The sequence below is a fragment of the Petromyzon marinus genome, chromosome 25 (genome assembly GCF_048934315.1).
Source record: "Petromyzon marinus isolate PM22_M1 ecotype Great Lakes invasive population chromosome 25, UKy_Petmar_22M1.pri1.0, whole genome shotgun sequence".
In the NCBI taxonomy this organism is placed as follows: domain Eukaryota; kingdom Metazoa; phylum Chordata; class Hyperoartia; order Petromyzontiformes; family Petromyzontidae; genus Petromyzon; species Petromyzon marinus.
In genome coordinates this window covers 241,585-262,156 of record NC_133691.1, presented here as the reverse complement: position 1 = coordinate 262,156, position 20,572 = coordinate 241,585, and the positions used below count along the sequence as shown (strand labels likewise).

Here is a 20,572-nt window from a genome sequence, read left to right as displayed (position 1 = left end):
TTGTATGCTACTCATGTATTTCATTCACCTCCACTAAGGTCCAGCTTCCTGTGGTGTGACAACTCGCAATGCAAATTTGATAAGTTATGAGCATGACCATGCCACCGCCTGGCAAAATATATAAATTAGCGTAGGTATTTTGTGAAGCTGACTTATAAATAGTACGATTAATTGCTGTGTTAGGAATCACTAATGAATGTTCACATTTGGTAAAGTATATTTTAAATACAAGTTGCTTGTTTTTAGAATTTGAAATTGTCTCAGAATTTAGACAAAATGCAAGAGATAAAATTACATAGGATGCATTCCCTTTGAGGAAATTGAATGTAGCTCTACAATAAGAAAAATGTTATCACTTTGGAAGATGTGAATAATTTAATGCCGAGATTCATAAATAAACCAACGCTACGTGTACATGCATTGCACCATCTGTTGCCTCTCCACTTGCCCATTCTTGCACTCCCCCCCCCACCCATCTAGGTTCAGTGATTTCTGCGTGCTGGAGATTAGCAGTACAAATGAGCTGGGGAAAGTGTTTGAAGAGGCTCAGCTTGGCGAATTATACCACCAGTGTGTGATGCCGACCCTGCCTTGATCTGCCGCAAGATTGCACAGCGCTTCCACGTCGCGACAGCGCTCAGTCCATTAGCCTTTTATCTTACACCACCTAACAACTATTTCCACAGAGTAAGTCTGTGATGTAAATATGTTTATATATGTAATGCAACCATGTTGGATGGGCTATAATGGATACATGTGACAACATTATCAGTGTAAACATCAAAGTTTTGTTTACATTTCGTTTTTTTTTGCTGCTTTGGAAAATAGAAATGAACAGTGTCTTAAATAAACATGTTGGGGAAAAAGGCCATAGTCATGGAAATGTACACCACTTTAACAAAATTTCCACTATATTTGGGTAAGCATGTCTAATGTTATCACTTTGCATCTTCATCCGAGTAAATGGTCAGCCATTTCACGGCTAATTTGAGATTTACCTGGATGACCACATTTTTCAGATACATTTAACCTTTTTTTATTTAGGAGATTACTTGTTACAACTGGCAGAATTTTACGGCTAATTCTTAATGAGTTTATTTTAAATAGAGTAAACTATATTCTTTGGGTCTTTCGGTAAAGCCACGTAGATAGAAAACCCAAAGAATATGAATCCCTGCAGTCACGAAAGCTTTAAGTCAAGAGTAAACTATGTTATAGATGTTGCTCCTGCAGATATACATTTTGTTATGAAATTATTTTAATGGTTATCCTTTGTGCAATATGCCTATTCCACAGATTGATATGAGATGTATTCTACATATGCATTCCCACTCCCACTGCTAAAATAATTACATATTTTAAATTGCCATGATTGGGAGCATCTATGCACATAACGCACCACTGATCAAATAAAATGCTGGTACATTTCTGCAGCAGCTTTGTTTTCTACAAGGTCCCCATTCAACTTAACGTAGTTATCCCCAGTAATCGTGTTGAGAAAGGGTCATCTGCTGGTGAGTCTACAATAATCAGTCTACTTTTATTCTTTTGCCATGACCGTATATCCTTTTATAACAGATGCCCTATTCTCACATCTCAAGGCTTCTTGCAGCTAGGCATTTCTAGTAAACATGGACTTCGCATTATCCGTGTGCAGTGAGTTCAACTGAGTTGCAGACGTACTCTTGGAGGCAACACATTTATTTAACACCAACACATGGGGTAACTGCCCCTTCACAATAAAAACCTATGGTGGTGACCACCAGGCTAACTACACTAATTACAATGTAACTAGCTACTACGGACCGGGACCACAGCTCGGGTCCAGGTCCATGTGTTGGAGACTCGGTAGAACGTAGACGAAGATTTCTTCAGGATGAACAACAACGCCGGCCCCTCTGGGGGACCCGGCTTATATTCTCTGCGGCATGGCTGACTCCGCCCTTGGCCACGACCACCTTCCAGAATCCTCGAGCAGGATCTGGACCCCGACCACGTGACCACCCCTAGCCCCCACTTGGGGCCCCTTTGTAGACTTAACCGGTCACGTGTCCTCTCGGGTCAACCAGAGTGCCTTGGCCTTTAGTAACCTCATCCTTCGGCCGGCACTCCCACCTTTTCCTGTCGGGCCGGCACTGCACACCCCGTGGTGCCACCTAGCGCTATCAACCAGCGCTCACCGAGCCTCTCTAGGGCCGGCACTGTACAGTGACATCCCGTGATGTCACTATACATGCATTTTCCAAATTTTTAGTGAAGTTTAAGCATTACCTTTATGGTCGTTCACAGTGTTATGCATTTTTGAAACTGCATGACCCATGGGGCTGTGTCGCAGAACATGCGCACCTCCGATTAGCACGGTTGGCTACGGACGGTGTAAAAAATAGTTCAACATACATGCATAAATGCGGTGGGTTTCATCCGAAAATGCTCATAGCAATGCAGTAAATAAAAGTATGTAATGGAAGCATGATTATGTTCCTTGTTGCTCAGGGATTTACGTGGGTAACATGTAGGTATATGTAGTATTTCCTTTTTTTGTGGCGTGCGAGCTATAAAGTGCCCTTTTAAAACCATGCTTTGTAAAAATATACAATAAGTGCTCTGTAATAGAATAATGGTATTTTAAATAAAATAAACATGGACATTAGCCGGGTTATGTAAAAAAATGTCATCCTGTTGTAAATTATACTCATGATAAAAATGTTAAAAAAGTTAATGGGAAAGGAATATTCATCGATCCTTTAGTTCCAGGCTGGTTGGAAATAGCCATCAAAGTGATAACTACTCTTTCCCGAACCAGTGTGCACAAAGTCGACCCAACATGGCTCCCTGCACAGAATTGTGAAAGTGTGCTGGGGTTTTTTTATCCCATTTACTGAGCACAAGCCGATATACAATGGCTAAGGTAATTTATTGACCAAAGTTATTGGAAAATAAGCAACGTGAAATCTAATCTCAAGCACTGAGGAAATGAAGATAATTGTATGCATGCAACAAAGTTACCGTATTTGAACACAATAACGAGAGGAAATTGTCATCCTCAGAGCGTGAGTTCTTGATTGACATTGGCAGGGGTCGGAAACTAAAATAACGAGACATTTTTTTGCGAATTCGGTAAATAACTAATTTAAGAGCCGCAATGCTTGTGCATAACGTCACTAAACAGTAATTAAAGAGCCGCATGCGGTTCCGGAGCTGCAGGTTGTCGACCCATGGGTAGAAGAAGTATCGAGGTCTGAACAGAATACTTATTTGCGTGTGTTATAGTAAAGCATTGAGGTTCTCCACCAATGAAGATAAATACCATCAATAAATATCCAATAACTTATTTAGCTTTGCGTAGCTATGTTTACTCAGGTGTGCTTTGCAAAATAGGCAATCTGAATCCCATTAAAACTTCAGGCACAGGATCCTACGTTTATACTCTTTGGTTCTATTGGGTAAAGTTACGTAGGTGAAAATAAAATAACAAAAAATCACGACGTTTCGGCCACAACACAAGCGGCCTTCATCAGGTGAAGGAACGAGACTGTCTGGAGGACAGATTGTCTGGAGGACAGACAGTCTCGTCCCTTCACCTGATGAAGGCCGCTTGTGTTGTGGCCGAAACGTCGTGATTTTTTGTTATTTTATTTTCACCTACGTGACTTTACCCAATGGAACCAAAGAATATGGATCCTAGCAGTCACGAAAGCTTTAAATCTAGATCCTACGTTTGTTGAACAGGCATGACTGAGATAGACTCAGAAGGCTAAACCGGTCCAGAGTTGTACCTGCTGGGGAAAAATACATTGATACGGAAGGCCGATAGATTGATATGACTAAATGTTGTGTTATTGTATATGTGCCAACTGATTTATTTATGACGAGGGGCATTATTGGACACAGCAGTGGGAAGATAGAGTGAAAACCTGGTTCAATAAGGAGCGCACTGAAATTGAATATAGCCACACTGAGCACCGATCGAGGCCTACATGGACAACGAACGGCTGAGCAACACCACCCCCGGCCGCTTTTGTCTAACCAGTGCTGATGTTTACACGCCGCATCATATGGGGTGGGCGCGGTGGTCCAGGACTGGTTCAGACAACCGTCACTGGTCTTGGCCGTGAGCGAGAGTCTAACTCGTGTCGCCGGGTTCGAGGCGCACTATCGCCCCCCACCTGCATGCATGTATCCACTTACAATAACATATACACACATACAATCACACATACAATCAGCGCGGGATTCTGTTTAGTTTCATCGTGGCGTTCATTCAAGTACTAATGGACGATAATGAGGCAGATTGCAGTCCGGTAACCGTACACCCAAGCAGAGCCAAGAGTGAGTTGCTCACCCCGCGCGCAATTACGCACGAAAGCACTCTGGTAAACGAGCGCTTATTGGCACCGGCGACAATGCGCCTGCGCCCGTGCCATTATCACCCTTCCACGGCGAGATAAGAGGGGACACGGGACCACCCGGCACACCGCTCCTCCTACTCGTCATCATCATCCTCGTCGACTCGCCCTCGCTGCGTGTTCCGAGCACCCCCCACCCCTCGCGTCCTTATCTTGTGTCTCCACCCTCGACTCGGTTCTCGACCTCTGGCAGTTCTCGCTGCAACGGTGGGTCATGGAGCGTCTCGCCATCGGTCATCTCGACTCCCAGGGCTTGCTGGAGGTCTGGCAGAAGTTTGACGCCGATGGTAGGGGTGACTTCTTGTACATTCGGAGAAAAGGCCACGAGTAGAGTTCATGCATGATGTGTGTATGACTGTCGAGTAATGGTGCATGCGATCTCGTCATGTCAAGAGGCTAAGCATTGTGAGAGAATATTCGAATTTAACATCCAAGTGGTTGTTAACGTGTTTTGAATGTAAGTACCTATTCACTAACTCAAATATTCGACGATTCAGTGACTTCTATCTCATCACCACCAGCCATTGTCAATCGACTGCTGGGTGAAGGGCTCTCCAAGTCGCCACCGTCTCTCGCGATTCCACAATGATGTAATACACTCAACATCTGAACAGGAGCAGATTTAATTGCTCCATCTCCTCGGTGTACGTGATCTTGGAATCGTTACATTGCCTGCCTTCTACTCCATTATGAGTCTTTACCATGGGCCATCATCTCTTCCCTGCGTCGTGTACAGCCCAAGCGTTCCTTTTCTTAAGTTAAAATTGTCTTTAACCTGCGTATGTGTTCTCATTCACGTACTCTTTTGTCTTGTCTTTCCTCCGTATAAATATAGTTAATACAGAAAACAAGCAAACATTTGATCTTATCACGATTGTACGTGATCTCTAACTTCAGGGTGAGATTTGAAATATGAAATGCAATCTAAAAGTTTCTGAAAATGTTTCTTGATATAGTCTCGTTTTCAACCGTTCCACTTTGGTTCTCGTTCGTGTATAAATGTATATTTTGGGGGCATAAAATCAATGTTGCCACAGACATTTTATGAATGTATAAATTGAAATGTTTTATTATCCACACGTGGCATGTAGTCCTCTACAACTTATTTATATATGGTCGTTAGTACGCAGAAGGCCAATCCAGACTTTCACTGTTGCAATAATTTGCATACTATTGCACACATCAGTTGCGTATAATTCTGCTCCCCAACAACACAACCACACATCTAAGCCACATAACGCATTTCTCCTAGCGACATTGCTTATAAGTTATAACACACCCCTTCTAATAATCAACATTTTTTTAGAATGCAATTAAGCATAATTTGCACTGCACAATATATAGTGGAAGTATATAGTAAACCCATAAATGGAAACATTAAAGACAAGCCAGTCATGCGAGTGTGGCCATGCAACCCAAACGATGGACCGTATAGTAAGCCACTGTAGTCTGCGCTCCTTTAATGGAGGAATAGCAAAATTACAACCCCTGAAGCCCTCTCGTCGTGGATAACAGACCCCAACATTGGCATTTCGATTTTGAACAAATTGCCTTGTTCAAGAAATCACCCTGGAATTCGCCCAATCTCAGAAGCTAAGCAGACCTACGCCTGGATAGTGCTTGAATTAAGCGATCTCCATATATAATAGGTGTTATAGGATGGGGTCTACGTGGTGAGGAGGGTAGACAGCCTCCTCACCGTGCTGGTCATGGGGTATATTTGACCATACTTCACGCTTGTCAGTGCGGTTAGGTGATTGCAGGTAGCATCAACGAGAGAGTTCCGTATACAGTACAATAATGGATTTTTCTGCACAGCCTGTAAACGCATGTTATGTACGATGGTTGCTCATCCAAGCACTTCCCATTTGGGATAATTTTAGGTCATTTGATCAGAGGCAAAAAGGTGTGAGCGATGTAGTCGAATTTATCAAGACAACTCCTACTGGACTTTATATTGCATACTAATCAAGGCACACTAAGCAGCGTGGTGAAGTATGATCAAATTACCCCATGACTGACTCGGCATGGGATGTAGTCATCCAGTAGTGGATTGACAGGTCAAGTCAATCCACTGCTAGGGATTGTTTGAATTGCAAGCGAAAGAGAGTCCGAACCCCACGCGATTGGGTTGTTATATTGGATAACACGTGTACCGTATTTTTCTGTGCATGGTAACAGCTGTTAAGGCCATGACTGTTATAAATCAATAGCATATTCTTGTGTTGCCCAAGAGCAATGCATACGTGATGGTACGGCCTAATTACTTTGGGTCAATGTTTGATGTGCACGGTACAAGGACGATGATTGCACCTACAATACATGTTTTATTCAGGGTTGCGGTTGGAAAATCAACGAATGTGCGTGTGTGATATTTGGGGAGCAGTAGTGTGTAGTGGTTTAGCACACTTCGCAACGAACCCGACGACCCAAGTTCGATTCTCACTCACGACCAACATCGGTGACAAATAGCTGAACTGGTCCAGAATTATCTCAGCCTGAACTTAGTAACTGGTACGGCCTTCATAGGTGCTCGCTAACAGCACTTGCCCCCAAATCCTGTTAAGGCTATATGGGGTGTCTTTGATATTGGATAATGTGTGCGTGTGAATGAGGAAGATACCAAAGCAGTACAGCTTTGTAATTCACAACCTGTTCAATATTCCAACACGGAGGTTTGATATCCTGCAAAACGACTGCTCTTAGAAGAGTGTGCGCCTATAAGCCTGAACATTGATAGCGTATTCGTTCTGAATAGGCACCACGGTGGTGAGATTTTAATTAGCTTGCCTGGTATACAGGAGGTTGTGGGCTCGATCCCGACCTTGGCGTCTGTCTTTCTCCCCGTGGTCATGTGGATTTGTATCCGTGTCCTCCGCCTTTTCCCTCCACATTTAGAAACACGCGTTTAGAGTATTTGGCAGATATAAATTTCCACATGGTATACCACTTCGTTTAGCTATCATTTGTGACAGGTCGCTTCTGAAAAAGAGATATATAGCTCACTGAGCCTTACCTGGTAACATAACACATTGTGAAAAGCGATGGCTTCATATCTTCTTAGAGGAAGTGTTAAATAGATCATCAGTAAATTGAGATTAGAGGCATACATGATTAGGCTTTGAAATAAAATGTTGTTTTCTCATCAAGTTATCCCTGATGTTTTAGTGGGGTATCTATAAATGGATCGCATTGCCCTTTACTCTCTTGTATTCCCACTATAAAATGAGTAAATAGGCGTAGTACCCTCCTGACCATCATATGTAAACCGCATCGTGTACATGTGTAGTCACTATGGCGTTTAGCACCAGCTACTGTCACAAGAGTGGAGCTGTGCGTCTTGGGCCTCTCTTCGGCACCAGAGTGGGTATGCCATAGAAGCGGGCCCCAGGGGGCATAGTCCTGGTGACAGTGCGAGAGAGGTCGGGTGAGGACTTGACCGTCTGGGTGAATCCGAGAGGGCACGTGATTGGCACGGGGTATCAAGGGGGCCCAAAAGGGGGCTTGAGGGATACGTGATGCTGGCTCCACATCCTTCTGGAAAGCTCGAGAAGGGGGCGTGGCCGGAGGCGGAGCAAGGCCACGCTCGACAGCATAAGAGGGATGGACCAAGAGGGATGGCCCGAGAGCAATCGCGGCTGTCTTGTGGAATCTACCCGTCGGTGGTTCGTCTCTTCGATCCTCGGTCTTTGGTCTTCGATGTTTACGCTCGGCTTCAGGCAGTATGTTACTGACTGACCCGGTTATGTAGTTACCCCGTTGGATCTAGTTAACCAAGTGTACATTTATGCAGTTACCCTGTTGGGGTGTTATCATAAACGTGTTGTCTCCAAGTTCTAGTCTGTCTCCGTGGAACCCACAACACATATATAGATGTTTGTTGATCTAATGTTGTAAGACTGCCTCTCCATGCCGTGCATGTTGTGATGGTTATGTTGCTACACTTCACCACGCTGGTCAGTATGGGTTGGTGAATGTGGGGAGCATATTTGCGGGTTCGTAGAAGTACAGTACAACAATACATTTCTTCTGCATTGGTATCCGCTGCTCACCACATAGCTCCACATCCCTGTGGCACCCTGTTTATGCATTGTGGGAGTGGTAGTACAACGGGTAGTGTGCTGCGCCATCGACCCGAGTTCGATTCCCGCTCACGGTCAACACCAGTGACGATTATCTGAACCGGTCCTGGGCCTCCCCTAGGTCGACTCAGCGTCAAATAAGTACCTGGCGCGATGTGTAAACATCGCCACTGGGGAGACAAAGGCGGCCGGGCGTGGTGCTGCCCACCCCCTCGTGCGCCGTACCGGCATTCATAGGTGCTCGCTCACAGCACTTGCCCCAACAGTCTGTTAAGGGTATATGGATGATCTTTGTTTTTGTCAGATCCTAAGCACTACCCTGCAGGCTCAAACCTGCTGAACTGCCGAGATGTGATGAGATTGGGCACATTCAATCGTTTGGTGGTATTGTTTTTGTTTTCTCTTGGATAACTTTTGGCCTTGTCGAATGCACACAAGGTAAGCACGAACGCCTGAAATGCAGTAAGCCAACTTTTAGCCTGAGTCTGTGAATGGCATTCAAGTACTGTAAAACAATCAGTTGGTATTAAAAACTAGCCTTTTGCCCGTTCAAGGACGGGTGTATTGTAGTAAATCTGAAACTTGCAAGTAAAAAGCAGACCGCAACATGATAGTCATTGCATTAATGCGTTTGCACTTTGTAATGCCGCGGTGACACAGACCTATTTCATTTTAAGGTTATAATCCCTTGTTCATCATGACGTCCTTTTTACTTTGAGGCCTCAAGAGAGTTATGGAGATCACGTGACGTGAGCGTTCTGCCTTTGTCGTGAGGGTTGTGAGTTGACGTCGAGGAGGAGGGAGGAGGCACCTCGGCCCCCCATGTGGAGTGACGTCAGCCGCTTATGAATGGAGGGGGGCAGTGTCCATTTGGAGGACGTCACCTGTTAATGATTATTAGTGAGGGGGAGGGTGCTCCATGTGGAGTGACGTCACATGCTCATGATTATTAATGAGGGGGGCTGTTCGATGTGGAGCAACGTCACTTGCTCATGAGTATTAGTGAGGGGGGGAGTACTCCATATTGAGTGACGTCACATGCTCATGATTATTAATGAGGGGGGGCTGTTCGATGTGGAGCAACGTCACTTGCTCATGAGTATTAGTGAGGGGGGGAGTACTCCATATTGAGTGACGTCACCCGCTCATGATTATTAATGAGGAGGGGTGGGGGGGTGTCCATTTGGAGGACGTCGCCAACTGATGAATATTAAAATGAGGTGGGGCTGGTCGATGTGGAGTGATGTCACTAGCATTAAGGACAGCCATTCCTGGGTGATTATAGTGGTGTTGTAGGTTTAGGTAAAATAGTATCACTGCCAAGTCCATCTTACAATAGTATGTAATTAATCAATAAGAAAATTAATGGTGACTGTTGGATGTTTTAGCACACATCACGTGGTAGACATTCCATGTGTCTTACATAACTGCTTATGATCCACGCGTAGGGCGGTATCGCAGTAACGTTTCTCGTGTGTAATATGAACTAACACTGACTGCCATGCGGCCCTGTAAAAGTGATGCGAAGCCGGAGAGGGCCACTCCTGAACGTTTGTCCAAGATGAATGCCGAGTCGCAGCCCTTAATGCATTTAGCCGCGTGTTTTACCGGGGACATTGGTGAGCGGGCAACTCGCAGAGTAAACGGCTACATCTGTTGACTCCAGATGCTGCTGTGTAAACAAGCTCGGTGTTATTCATCACTCGGGATGAGAATTCATGGGCGTGACCGCACAACGCTACGGTGAATCCATTTAGAAGTTTTTTTTCCCCCGCCTCCACGGTTTTATCAACTTCCAAAGGAAAACATTTTCTTTGTGTGCTGAAAATTGTAAACGTGTCTTATGTTGATTCAAGTTATAAAGCGTATTCTATTTTTATTTTTTCGTGACATTGAAAATGGGGGGAAATGAGCATATTCAAAAAAACATTGACAAATGTTTGTCTTTCTTTCTAAGCGTTCAATGCCTTAGTTTTTATTTAATATACGGTTTATATTCATGGTATATTTATCAGAAACACATATTTGAAATTTGATTCCTATTTATCTTGCTCTCGACCTGCCACTGCCAGATGTGTGTTTCATGTGACTGAGATGCACAGATGTTTTCTCGCACACAGACTCATTACAACCCTGTGTGTGTGTGCCTGTCAGATAATGGTTACATTGAAGGCAAAGAACTCGACGAATTTTTCAAGCATCTACTCAAACAAGCAGGGGTCGGCAACTTTTGCTTTCACAATTGATCTCTCGCACGCACGCATACACACACACAAGTGGCTGATATCACGCGAGACGTTACATCAGTTGTTAACTGCCTCTGTAACTGCCCGTGTTTTGGTCTGCTGGCTGCCAAGGAGTGCGTGTCGGACGAGAAGGTGGAGACCGTGAGGCGTAACCTCATGTCCATCTACGATGAGTCTGCTGACGGAAGGCTGCACCTGTCCGAGGTGAAATTGCAAGCCGCTCGCCCCATCCCCTAGCCCGTGCAACATATTTGCTAGCACCACAAGCAGCGACCAAACAATCAGCCGCCAGCCGAGCGGCTTTGACCGGGCAAGGAACGGAGGCCCTGTTGCTATGTTTCCACAGCCTTCAAGCACTGGGCTGGTACGGAAGCTTCTAGCATGGTTTGCATAGCATTGGGACAATTAAGACACACGCGCAAAATCATGAGCGACGCTTTGTACAAAAGCATTAGACACCAGCTTATAATAATGTAATGTATTAACTTAATTGAGGAAAACTGTCCCAAGTGACTCGACTTCGATTCCCAGCCACGGCAAACACCAGTGACAGGTGATAATCTGAACTGGTCTTGGGCACCTCATCCCTTCACCAACTAGCACAGACCAGCATTGCAGGGAGCGGCCTTCATCCAGCATTGATTTGACAAAGGATTGCACATTACTATTGTAATAATACTGTCATAATGTTTAATGTAGGAACAGACGTGCGGTATTTCTGATGGAAACGTCATGCTCCATCTGACCTACTTAGGGGTTATGTGGAACATGTGGCAAGGGAGGATGAAGAAATATTTAAATTAATTCCTCTTCTGTCATACAGAGTGTTTATAGATATATACATACAGATTAATAGAGCATACCATATAACAGCCATATAAAATCCCTTTGGAGGGTGGTAATATAGATTATTAATAGCATGAACTGTGTTGCTGTAGCATTAGCAGTCACCATCATAATCCATGATCTAGCCACTGCTGGATGAAAACCTTCTAAACCATCAGCATGCTTCATGATCTCGCAATGCAATGATCCATCTCTCCTGCACACAAGCAGATTTCATAGCTCCATCTCCATTGTGGACGTACGCTCTTGCATGTGCCCTCCTATCCCCATATTAAAATATCAATAAGAATAAAAGTTGCAGCCCTGTAATTTTTGGCTCATGCCACTGTTGGAAGAAGCGCCTCCACTAGAGGGCATTTGGTCTACTCTTCCACGCTGGCCAGATATCTTGGAAGAAGTGGGAGAACCTTTCCGTTACCCTACACGTGCAACCTGCCGATCGACTAACTGTGGTAAACCCATTTATGCTGCAGGGGTATATAAGAAACTTTCGCACTGTTTCATCTGCCGTGCCAAAAGATTTAATCGAACGGGTAACCTCTCGATTGCAAGTCTTGTGTGATAACCATTACAACCACGACAGCACCCTCAACATTTGAAATAGCCGCTGTTAATTTCAACTCGGATTACTGTTGTGATGAATTACTCTTGTAGGTTGCTGACTGGTCATGAATCATGATGTATAAACTGTCAGAGTGGTGACAGCACTGACAGTGGTGATGATGATGTCCCTCAGGTGGCGAATATGCTTCTGGCTGAGGATGAGAGTTTCCTGCTGATTTTCAAGCGAGCCTCGTCGCTGGACAATAGCGTGGAGTTTATCAAGGTCGCAAATCACAGCATCTCCCCACTGAACACAGCTCCATGCGGAGATCGTGCCATAGTCCTATGTGCATGGACATTATCTTTAGCCTGCTTATAAGAATGGCTGGCCCAGTTTGTATGATCGATTTGGATTGAAATGTCAAAGTTGTTCAGATTTTCAGTCACTCAGCAAAATTCACCCACAAAGACACCAGAAAAAATGTGTTCATATTGTGGTTTTATTATTATAAAAGTTTTTACTGTTTAATTGGTCATGTTTTTTTCAGATCTGGCATCAATATGACCTGGATTCTAGTGGCTTCATTTCTGCTTCCGAGTTAAAAGTGAGTTCAGGGCCGTCTTTGATACCTGGCCGCATTTCCTCATGTTGCACGTGAATCAGAGTCCATCAAATAACAACCATCATTCATACTGCACGTGCCCCTCTCAACCTTGCAGAATTTCCTCAAGGACCTGTTGAGCCACCACGGCCGGCAGGTGGAAGAGAAGAAGCTTGAAGAGTACACTGATACCATGGTAAGGGGCCCACAACCAGGTGGGTGAGTGATGGAAATGCTCATGAGATCTGTATGAGGTGCTTGTGAGATTTACAGTTTGATCCCAGAGGCGAGTATATAATCAGGTCCAGTGCATTTGCAGGACTCTGTATCAATTCAAAAGTAACTCCATTGAACCGCTTGGCAACAATCAAACTGAGACTCGATACGTAATTGTACACAGTGAGCGGTTGCAGGCATTTACTCGAGTTACAAGTATGAACTGGCTTTGGAGAATATCTTTGCAGGTGGTACAAGTCACGCTTTGATCTTGAGGACGTCTTTGATGCATTTTGCAGATGAAGCTCTTTGACAAGAACAAAGATGGCCGACTGGATCTGAATGATATGGCGCGGTGAGAACCTGCTGCACGGCTTTGGTGTCAAACGATCGATGCCGCTGCTCTGACATCAAGCCTCGCGCTTAAGCCGCGCACACAGAATTCTTTAGCGATGCGATATGCTCTAAAGCTTAGCGGTAATATTTTTTAAAAGTAATTTTAAAGTGTCATTCTTTTTTAAAGGTATTTGATTTGTACGTGTCACTCAGGATCCTGTCGCTAAAGGAAAATTATCTCCTGCAGTTCAGCATTGAGGTGAGGCAAATACAGCTGTGTGTAACATCAGGACAAGGTGTTAACGCGCGAACACCGTGGAATGAAGTATTTGTTAAGAGGGTAAGGCTGAGGGCTGTTTTCATAACCGTAGGGGTGCAAACATCTTCATCGTGAATCCCTCTGCCATGTGTAGAAGCGAGAGTGCTAACACCTCGCATCATCACCCCCGCAGTGGTTAACGGAGCGAATATGCATGTAGAGCTAACGGACCTGATGCAGAGGGTCAGTATGTTTCCAAGAACAGATTGTACGTATGTATGTTAATCTTCTTTCGCACCGTACATAGCCACCCGTGCTAATCGGAGGTGCTGTGTGTAACAGTTATATTTTTTTAGGATAGTGTTTTCATTCAATGCATGTATGCTATTATTAGATAAGCACGTAAAGAAGGGATTTCTGTTTTTTAAAGCTATTTCACCAAACTTCGTATCAGTAACTCTGAGTGGTTGGTGGTAGAGGGGGAGAATATTTTCTGGAGCTCAGCTTCAGGCAGCTTTGACTGAAATGATACCATGATTATAAGTAAGATAAAGAAGCACGGGGAGGTAAATGTTTGGAACTATAATTGGATATAGAAATAGAAACAAATGGATATGAGAAAAAACACGTAAAAACATATTAACTACAGTATCAAGAAACGTGAGTGGGCTTGGGCAGGACACATTGTTAGAAGGGATTAACACTACTACTGATTAACACGAATGATGGAGTGGCAGTCATAGGGGCGAAAGCAGCTGAGAGGACAATTACCACGGAGATGAAGCAATGAAATCAGCTCATTTGCATGAATGAGATTGTAGCATCACAAAATCGTGAGGGATGATCAAGCTTTGTGGAAGCCTATATTCAGCAGTAGATAGATCATGGCTGGTGATGACGATTTAAATAGACACATTTATTGGGTTTTGGAATAGATGTCATGGTTTGAGACGTAATCGTTATTTGTTTATCTGCAGTGTCTTTCGAAAGTCGTGGGTGTTTTTAATGTATTTAATTTATTTATTTACCTTCTTAGTTAGCCTAGCATGCTCATGTAAAGTCTCGCAGTGCACACATCTTTGTAAACATGGGTTGAGGCTTTTTTTACACCCAGATGGTGCATTTTAAAATTGGCCACCTCTCAGTGTTTGTACAAGTTAAAGACCTTTGTCATGGAAGGCATTAATCTGTCTCCAGTTTGTGGCAATGCATCGTGTGCCGTTTAAGTGGCTCGTGTTTCCTTCGGCGACGTGTTACGGGTTGTACCTCGTAATTTTCAGCACGATGTCAGATGATTCGCTCCACGTGCTGCGAAGCGAAACGTGGCGAAGCGAAACGTTGAACATTCTGCCACACAACGCACGTTGTTACATGCTGGAAAATACATCGGAGAGCTGTAGAGCGTAACCGCTATATCCTATGAAGTCGTGTTATTACTCGTGTTTATCACCAGATGCACTGTGTTTGTTGAAATAAGGTGCAGCACGACTTAAAGGCGAGGGCATCCTTGTGCCAAGTAATGTGTTTGCGAAAAATAATTGTCGTGCCTTGCCAGGATGCAAGCCAGGAGGAAAGACGCAGGGACTTTGAGAAGATATTTGCGCACTATGATGTGGTACGAAGTGGCATCTCGGGCCAGACTCTGTAATGTCTCAGTTTTGTATTGTTTATGTTTTCCAATGCATGGTGAAACCATTGATGCATGAGCTCAGTCCGTCCGTCTGTCTTTTTGTCCATCCGTCTGTCCATCCGGTTGTAGCAGTGCGGCACACTAACTCTCATCAACATTAATGGATAGGAACAAAACTTTGGGACTCATTGAATTGAAAATCGGCCAATTTGATCAATGAATTACTCAACCTGGAGACACAGAACCAGCGCTAAAACGACATTCTTCGGCGTACCGACCCTGCCAGCTGAGGCACTTTACATAATCCATGTGTGCGCTTGATCATATTCTTGCTTAATATTTGCTGGGGCTCTTGTTGATGTGTGCAGCAAACATTTGCGCATATATATTGAAACTGAACCCTATTACAGACGCAGGCATGCAGAAAATAGTAATGATTTAGATTTAAAAGTTAAATGATGGGAATGTTTAAAAAAAACTGTATGTGATGCATGCTTCATTTTAAAATGATAATGTGCTGTCACTTAGCTGTGCATAATTGCCTCCTGCCTGATGCTCATTATGCAGTTTTAACAAATAACTACACAACAGCTCATGAATGGCATTAAAAAGGAATACAAGCAACTTATTAGCTGCTGAAAATAAACATAGCATTACAGCACACATATAGGGTACAATTCGTCTCAAATATTGGTTGTGTTCATTCATTGGTGCACTTGCAAATACAAATAATTAGCAAAAAACAATTAGTATGCCATGCATTATGTTCATATCTTCATCAATTCAAGTTGAAATATTAGGCTAAAACATTCTGTACGTGGCCGATTTTCAACAGCAATTTCAAAGTTCTTGGTCTTGTTAGAAACAAAGCTGCAAATTCTGATACTTTTGATCCATCCCTGACAAGACAAAACTTGAAGAAAGTCATTGTTGGAAAATATTATTGTGACAGGCTTGGAAACATTTCACAATGGGTGACTCAAAATATCTCAAACAAAACAAAAAACTAACAATGGCTCACGACTTGAAAATATTAATGCAGAAAAAAAATATTCCTGGTTTTACAATTTCTGGTGAGGTGACAAACCCACATAATATTCATTTGCCGATTGGAATGCAGAGGCAACACATTTTGCACCCTTGATGGACTGTCACAAAATCAGTTCTCCTGGGAAACTGTTTGGATTTTACAGCTGAAAAAACCTGAGATAAATTTTGTTGCGGCCACAAAACCACCAAGGCAAGGGGGATTTATTTTATTTATTTTACAAGGTAAGGCCCACTGAGCTGTATAGCTCTTTTTCAGAAGCGACCTGGCCACAAATGATAGCTGAACGAAGTGGCTTATCATGTGACAATGTATCGCAGCCAAATACTCGAAACGCATGTTTCTAAATGTGGAGGGAAAAACTGGAGGAACCAGAGGAAAATCGATGCGACCATGGAAAGAACATCCGCACTCCAAATGTAAAGGCATCAGAGTCGGGATTGAACCCACGCACTCCAGTATACAAGGCGACTTAACATCTCTTTTTTTCAGAATTTACAAACGCACGGCGGTACACAAAGGGGCAAAAGGAGAGTAATGAGTGGGGTGGAGCGGCTGTTAGTGAGGGCGGTGACGGAATGAAATGGATGGACGGGGTGGGAATGGAGCTGATGTTGCAGGGGTAGGCAAGGAGGAATAAGGCGGAGCGTGATGGTGAATGATGGTGACAGATGGGAGCAACATGAACGAGAGGCAGCGGGGTATGGGGCACATGCGTGAAGTGATGAGATAGACTGGTGCTGTGGCTGGGCATGGATGAGGGTAGGTGAAGGGTGGTAGGCGCAGAGGTCTGGGGGCCGGATAGGTGAGCTGATTGAGGAGCCCGGTGGAGAGCTAGGGGAGAGATATGGTTAGGTGCACATAGAGAAAGCGAGACGTAGGAGCCGGGTTAGGAATTGGAGTCGGATGAAGAGAACCAGGGAACTGGGAGTGGGTTAGAGGTGGGGGACGGAACCAGTATGGGTGGAGGCAGTGGAAGAGAAAAAGCAATAGAAAATAGAAAGTACCTGAGGACAGAACGAAAGGAGGAAAGTGAGGTGGAGAGTCTAATGTGGCACTCAAAACTGAGCAACTCGTGATGAGACAGATCAGAGAGAGGGAAGCCGTTATATCTCGCTGTCGATGCTTGCATTTGGTTGTCTCCGTCCGCGTTACCTCCCACACAGAGTCGCACCGGGGTGCTGGAGGGGCCTGAGGTGGACGGCTTTGTCAAGGACATGATGGAGTTAGTCCGGGTGCGTTGCTCCACCTGATTGACTCATGCTGACATGCGCCGATACGCACATGAAATGACGCCAGGGCACAACCCTCCGGCATAAAGCACACGAGGCTGTGCTCATCACCACCATCATTATCCACCATAATCTATCCACTGTTGCACGTATGGCATAGGTAGACGGACGAACTTAGTTTTGGCAGTCAACATGTCTCTAACTTGCCTATGTTGCCTAATGTACGTGTTGCTCTGCCCATCTCTCTGTGTCATTCTTATCTTGTGTAAAATAACTGGTCTTCCGTAACTCCAGTGTCTGGAGCCCACTTTAAGGCAAGCTTCAGCACACATCATCCTCCAGATTAATGTGATATTTAACTTGATGCACATGTATAGCCCTTGTATTAATCTACTGCTGGATAAGGGCCACCCACATGTTATGTGTGTTGCAATGGGTTATTTGACCATACTTCACAATGCCAGTCTGTGGAGGGTGAAGGCAGATAGCATAGACATGAGCATAGAAGTACACTACAACAAATATTGACTTAAAACGTTTCGATCGCAACACAAGACGACCGCTTGTGTTGCGATCGAAACGTTGCAGTTTTTTGTTATTTTCTGTTATTTTCTTTGAACCTATCGACGTGACTTTACCGAAAGACCCAATAATATATACTACAACAATGTATATGTTGTTGCACTACTGCCCTCTGCGGATAATCAAGTAGCTTATAACATCATGTTTTGTGCATATGGTGGTTACCTATCCAAGCACTATCCAGGCTCAAGCCTGCTTAGCTGCTGAGATACGATGAGATCTGTTGCATTACGAGTGATTTGGTTATAGGCCCAAGTTTTTTCCGACATACATTATTGATGGATACATTTGGTCAATGTGGAATGGAGGAATATGCGAGGTTTTGAAGATTACTGTTGAAAACACCATGCTTTAGGTTAGAAATCAAGAAAAAAATATAGAGCTGAATTTTCTCTTAATTATCGAAAACTTGAACGGATAATTAGATTTGTGTCGTTACTAAGAAGAATTACTGCAATTACATTACTGTACATTATAAATGAAAAAAACTTCGTTTCCAAATATAACCCAGCACATATTCTCATGAATAGTATTGCCGCTGTTTAATGTATGTAATTATCTGTGAGGTTAATAATCTTACACCTTATGACATTAAATCCGTCGGAATTATTATCTCTCGAATGTCACGTTCTATGCAGAATTCATAAAAGTTGTCACCATATTCAAGGTTAAGCATCAGGGAATCCAGTCGAATTGCACCGTCTAAGAATTAGGTTTAATAACCCACACTCGAGGTCAGGGATTATATTGTTAAGGGATTAAGCTAGTGCTTTCAGTTAAAGCCGAGTTTTTTTCATTTGTAAAGTTCCAGCTGAAACAAAACCTCTAAGAACCTTCCTGATATGGAAGAAAGTACATGCGCTTGATCTAATGGGGGCCTTAAGGGCACAGGGGTCGTCACATCCTTGGCCTGTTGCCACGGTTAATCCAGCTGCGGTAATGGGATCCTCAGTGGCTGGGTCCGGCTCAGAGGGGAAAATCACAATGGGGTGGCAACGACTCCCACTCAACGTACGTAACAGCTTCAGCGATGGCATTGAGTCAAGGTCTTAAGACTACCATGACTGGTTTTGCGCTTGACTGGCAATGGTCGTAGCGACCTCCAGCCAGAAAATACGCAGTGAGAAATTAAGTGCATAGTAAGTCCACGTTTAACGTGGTAGATTCGTTCTTAAAAGTGCCGCATTAAGGGAAAACAATTTCCCCATAAAAAATGTAACGATAAAGTTTGGCGAGATACAATGAACGTTAACGCAGTAAGATAGCGGGACAAATAACTGAGGGTATGTTGCCGCGTTACTGTATCATTCTGTGTACTATTTCGTACCGCTCAGCTGCGGAGCAAAAGAAAGTAGTCGTCAACCACTCAGAAACTCCATTAAAACGGGCGTGTTCCAAATGGAAGAACTGCGTTATAGCGAAAACGCGTGTGAAGGAGGACTTACCGTAGTCTTCGGTTTGGGGGAGATGCAACTGCACCTGGGTGCAAGTGCTGGTCGACAAGGAGAGGGTGAAGGTGAAGAAGGTGCCACCCCATATGTCTTGCACGAGGGCCCACATCAACCACCCTGCAGTGGGCCACTAACTTCAATCACTCGGGTGCATGCCGTCCCCCTCTTACCCCCCCCCCCCACTGTACTGCGAGTGCAGCCATCGTTGACCGTGGCGGACTTATCAAAATTCCGTGACTCACTGCTCCGCCGCTGTGACACGAACCAGGATGGCAAGATACAGAAGTGGGAGCTCGCCCTCTGCCTGGGAATTCGCACGGCCCACGTCTGAAGCGCCTCGAGTGGCCCACATTGGAGATTTTAAACACGGACACACTCACTACAAGCCACACTAGTTCCACAGTCGACCAGAATTTCCACCCACGTATTGTGTTCTGCTTAAAAACAATATATTTGTTGTGACGACCAAACAGTGTGGTGTGCATGCATGAGTGATTTCACGTAATTTGAAAATTGGACAGGGCATGTGTGATTTAAGGGTAATGATTCTGGACTGAATCGAGTGCCAAATTGAAAGGAGGGCCATGGAGACGTTAAATGAATATGCAGGCAGGCTGGTTAATGTGTCGCCGGCATTTCATTCCGTCGCACAAAGCACCAGGATTTCAATTTGTTTTATGTTAGCTGTGTGTGTCCGCAGCCACAGTGCAGGCACTAAGTAGTCTTTTCAGAAACACCATCTCACCGAGGCTTTCATGTTTGAAAAAAAAATCTCCCGTGCAGCCCTGATCATTGTACATTTTGGGGCTTTTTGATGGAAATTTTGAAAAAAAAAAGAAAGTCGTTTTTTTCACATTGACAAACTGTAGAATAAAATAGAATGGGATGCATCACGATACATCTGTAACACTCTTAATTTGTCAATAAAAAGTCCATACCTTGATGAAAACTTGAACGAGATTGGCCATGGGACACACCAGAACACAAGCTCTCTTGTCACCGCTGTCTTGATTGACACGCTCGAACGTAAACAATTACCAGGTGAGGTTCACGATTGGAAATTGGAAGCTCATTAAATGGATGTAAAAACGTA

General features: G+C 44.1%; 3 protein-coding genes across 8 annotated transcripts in view; 2 read left to right on the top strand and 1 right to left on the bottom strand.

Annotated features, from left to right (window-relative positions):
- RWDD3 (RWD domain containing 3) overlaps nt 1-2,650 on the top strand; it is a 10,936-nt gene extending 8,286 nt beyond the window's left edge. For both annotated transcript variants that reach the window (XM_032960858.2, XM_032960857.2), the window contains one exon: nt 481-2,650. In XM_032960858.2, coding sequence (XP_032816749.1) covers nt 481-595 — 115 coding nt within the window. In that variant the 3' untranslated portion in view covers nt 596-2,650. The remainder of the gene's footprint in view (nt 1-480) is intronic.
- LOC116946028 (baculoviral IAP repeat-containing protein 7-A-like) overlaps nt 1-19,580 on the bottom strand; it is a 49,505-nt gene extending 29,925 nt beyond the window's left edge. For all 3 annotated transcript variants that reach the window (XM_076069577.1, XM_076069578.1, XM_076069586.1), the window contains exon 1: nt 19,474-19,580. In XM_076069577.1, the coding sequence (XP_075925692.1) occupies nt 19,474-19,565 (92 nt within the window). In that variant the 5' untranslated portion in view covers nt 19,566-19,580. The remainder of the gene's footprint in view (nt 1-19,473) is intronic.
- Nucleotides 555-20,572, top strand: LOC116946030 (secretagogin-like). 3 transcript variants are annotated; one of them, XM_032960856.1, is made up of 12 exons: nt 555-687; nt 4,600-4,693; nt 10,643-10,707; nt 10,846-10,938; nt 12,317-12,406; nt 12,672-12,728; nt 12,844-12,921; nt 13,241-13,296; nt 13,491-13,536; nt 15,092-15,151; nt 17,381-17,449; nt 19,679-20,572. In XM_032960856.1, exons 2-12 carry the CDS (start codon nt 4,621-4,623, stop codon nt 19,808-19,810), a joined length of 819 nt encoding a protein of 272 aa, XP_032816747.1. In that variant the 5' UTR covers nt 555-687; nt 4,600-4,620; the 3' UTR covers nt 19,811-20,572. The 3 variants fall into 3 exon arrangements, with proteins under 3 accessions (XP_032816747.1, XP_032816745.1, XP_032816746.1); XM_032960854.1 differs by having other exon boundaries at nt 13,491-13,617; XM_032960855.2 differs by lacking the exons at nt 555-687; nt 4,600-4,693 and adding an exon at nt 9,686-10,231 and having other exon boundaries at nt 13,491-13,617.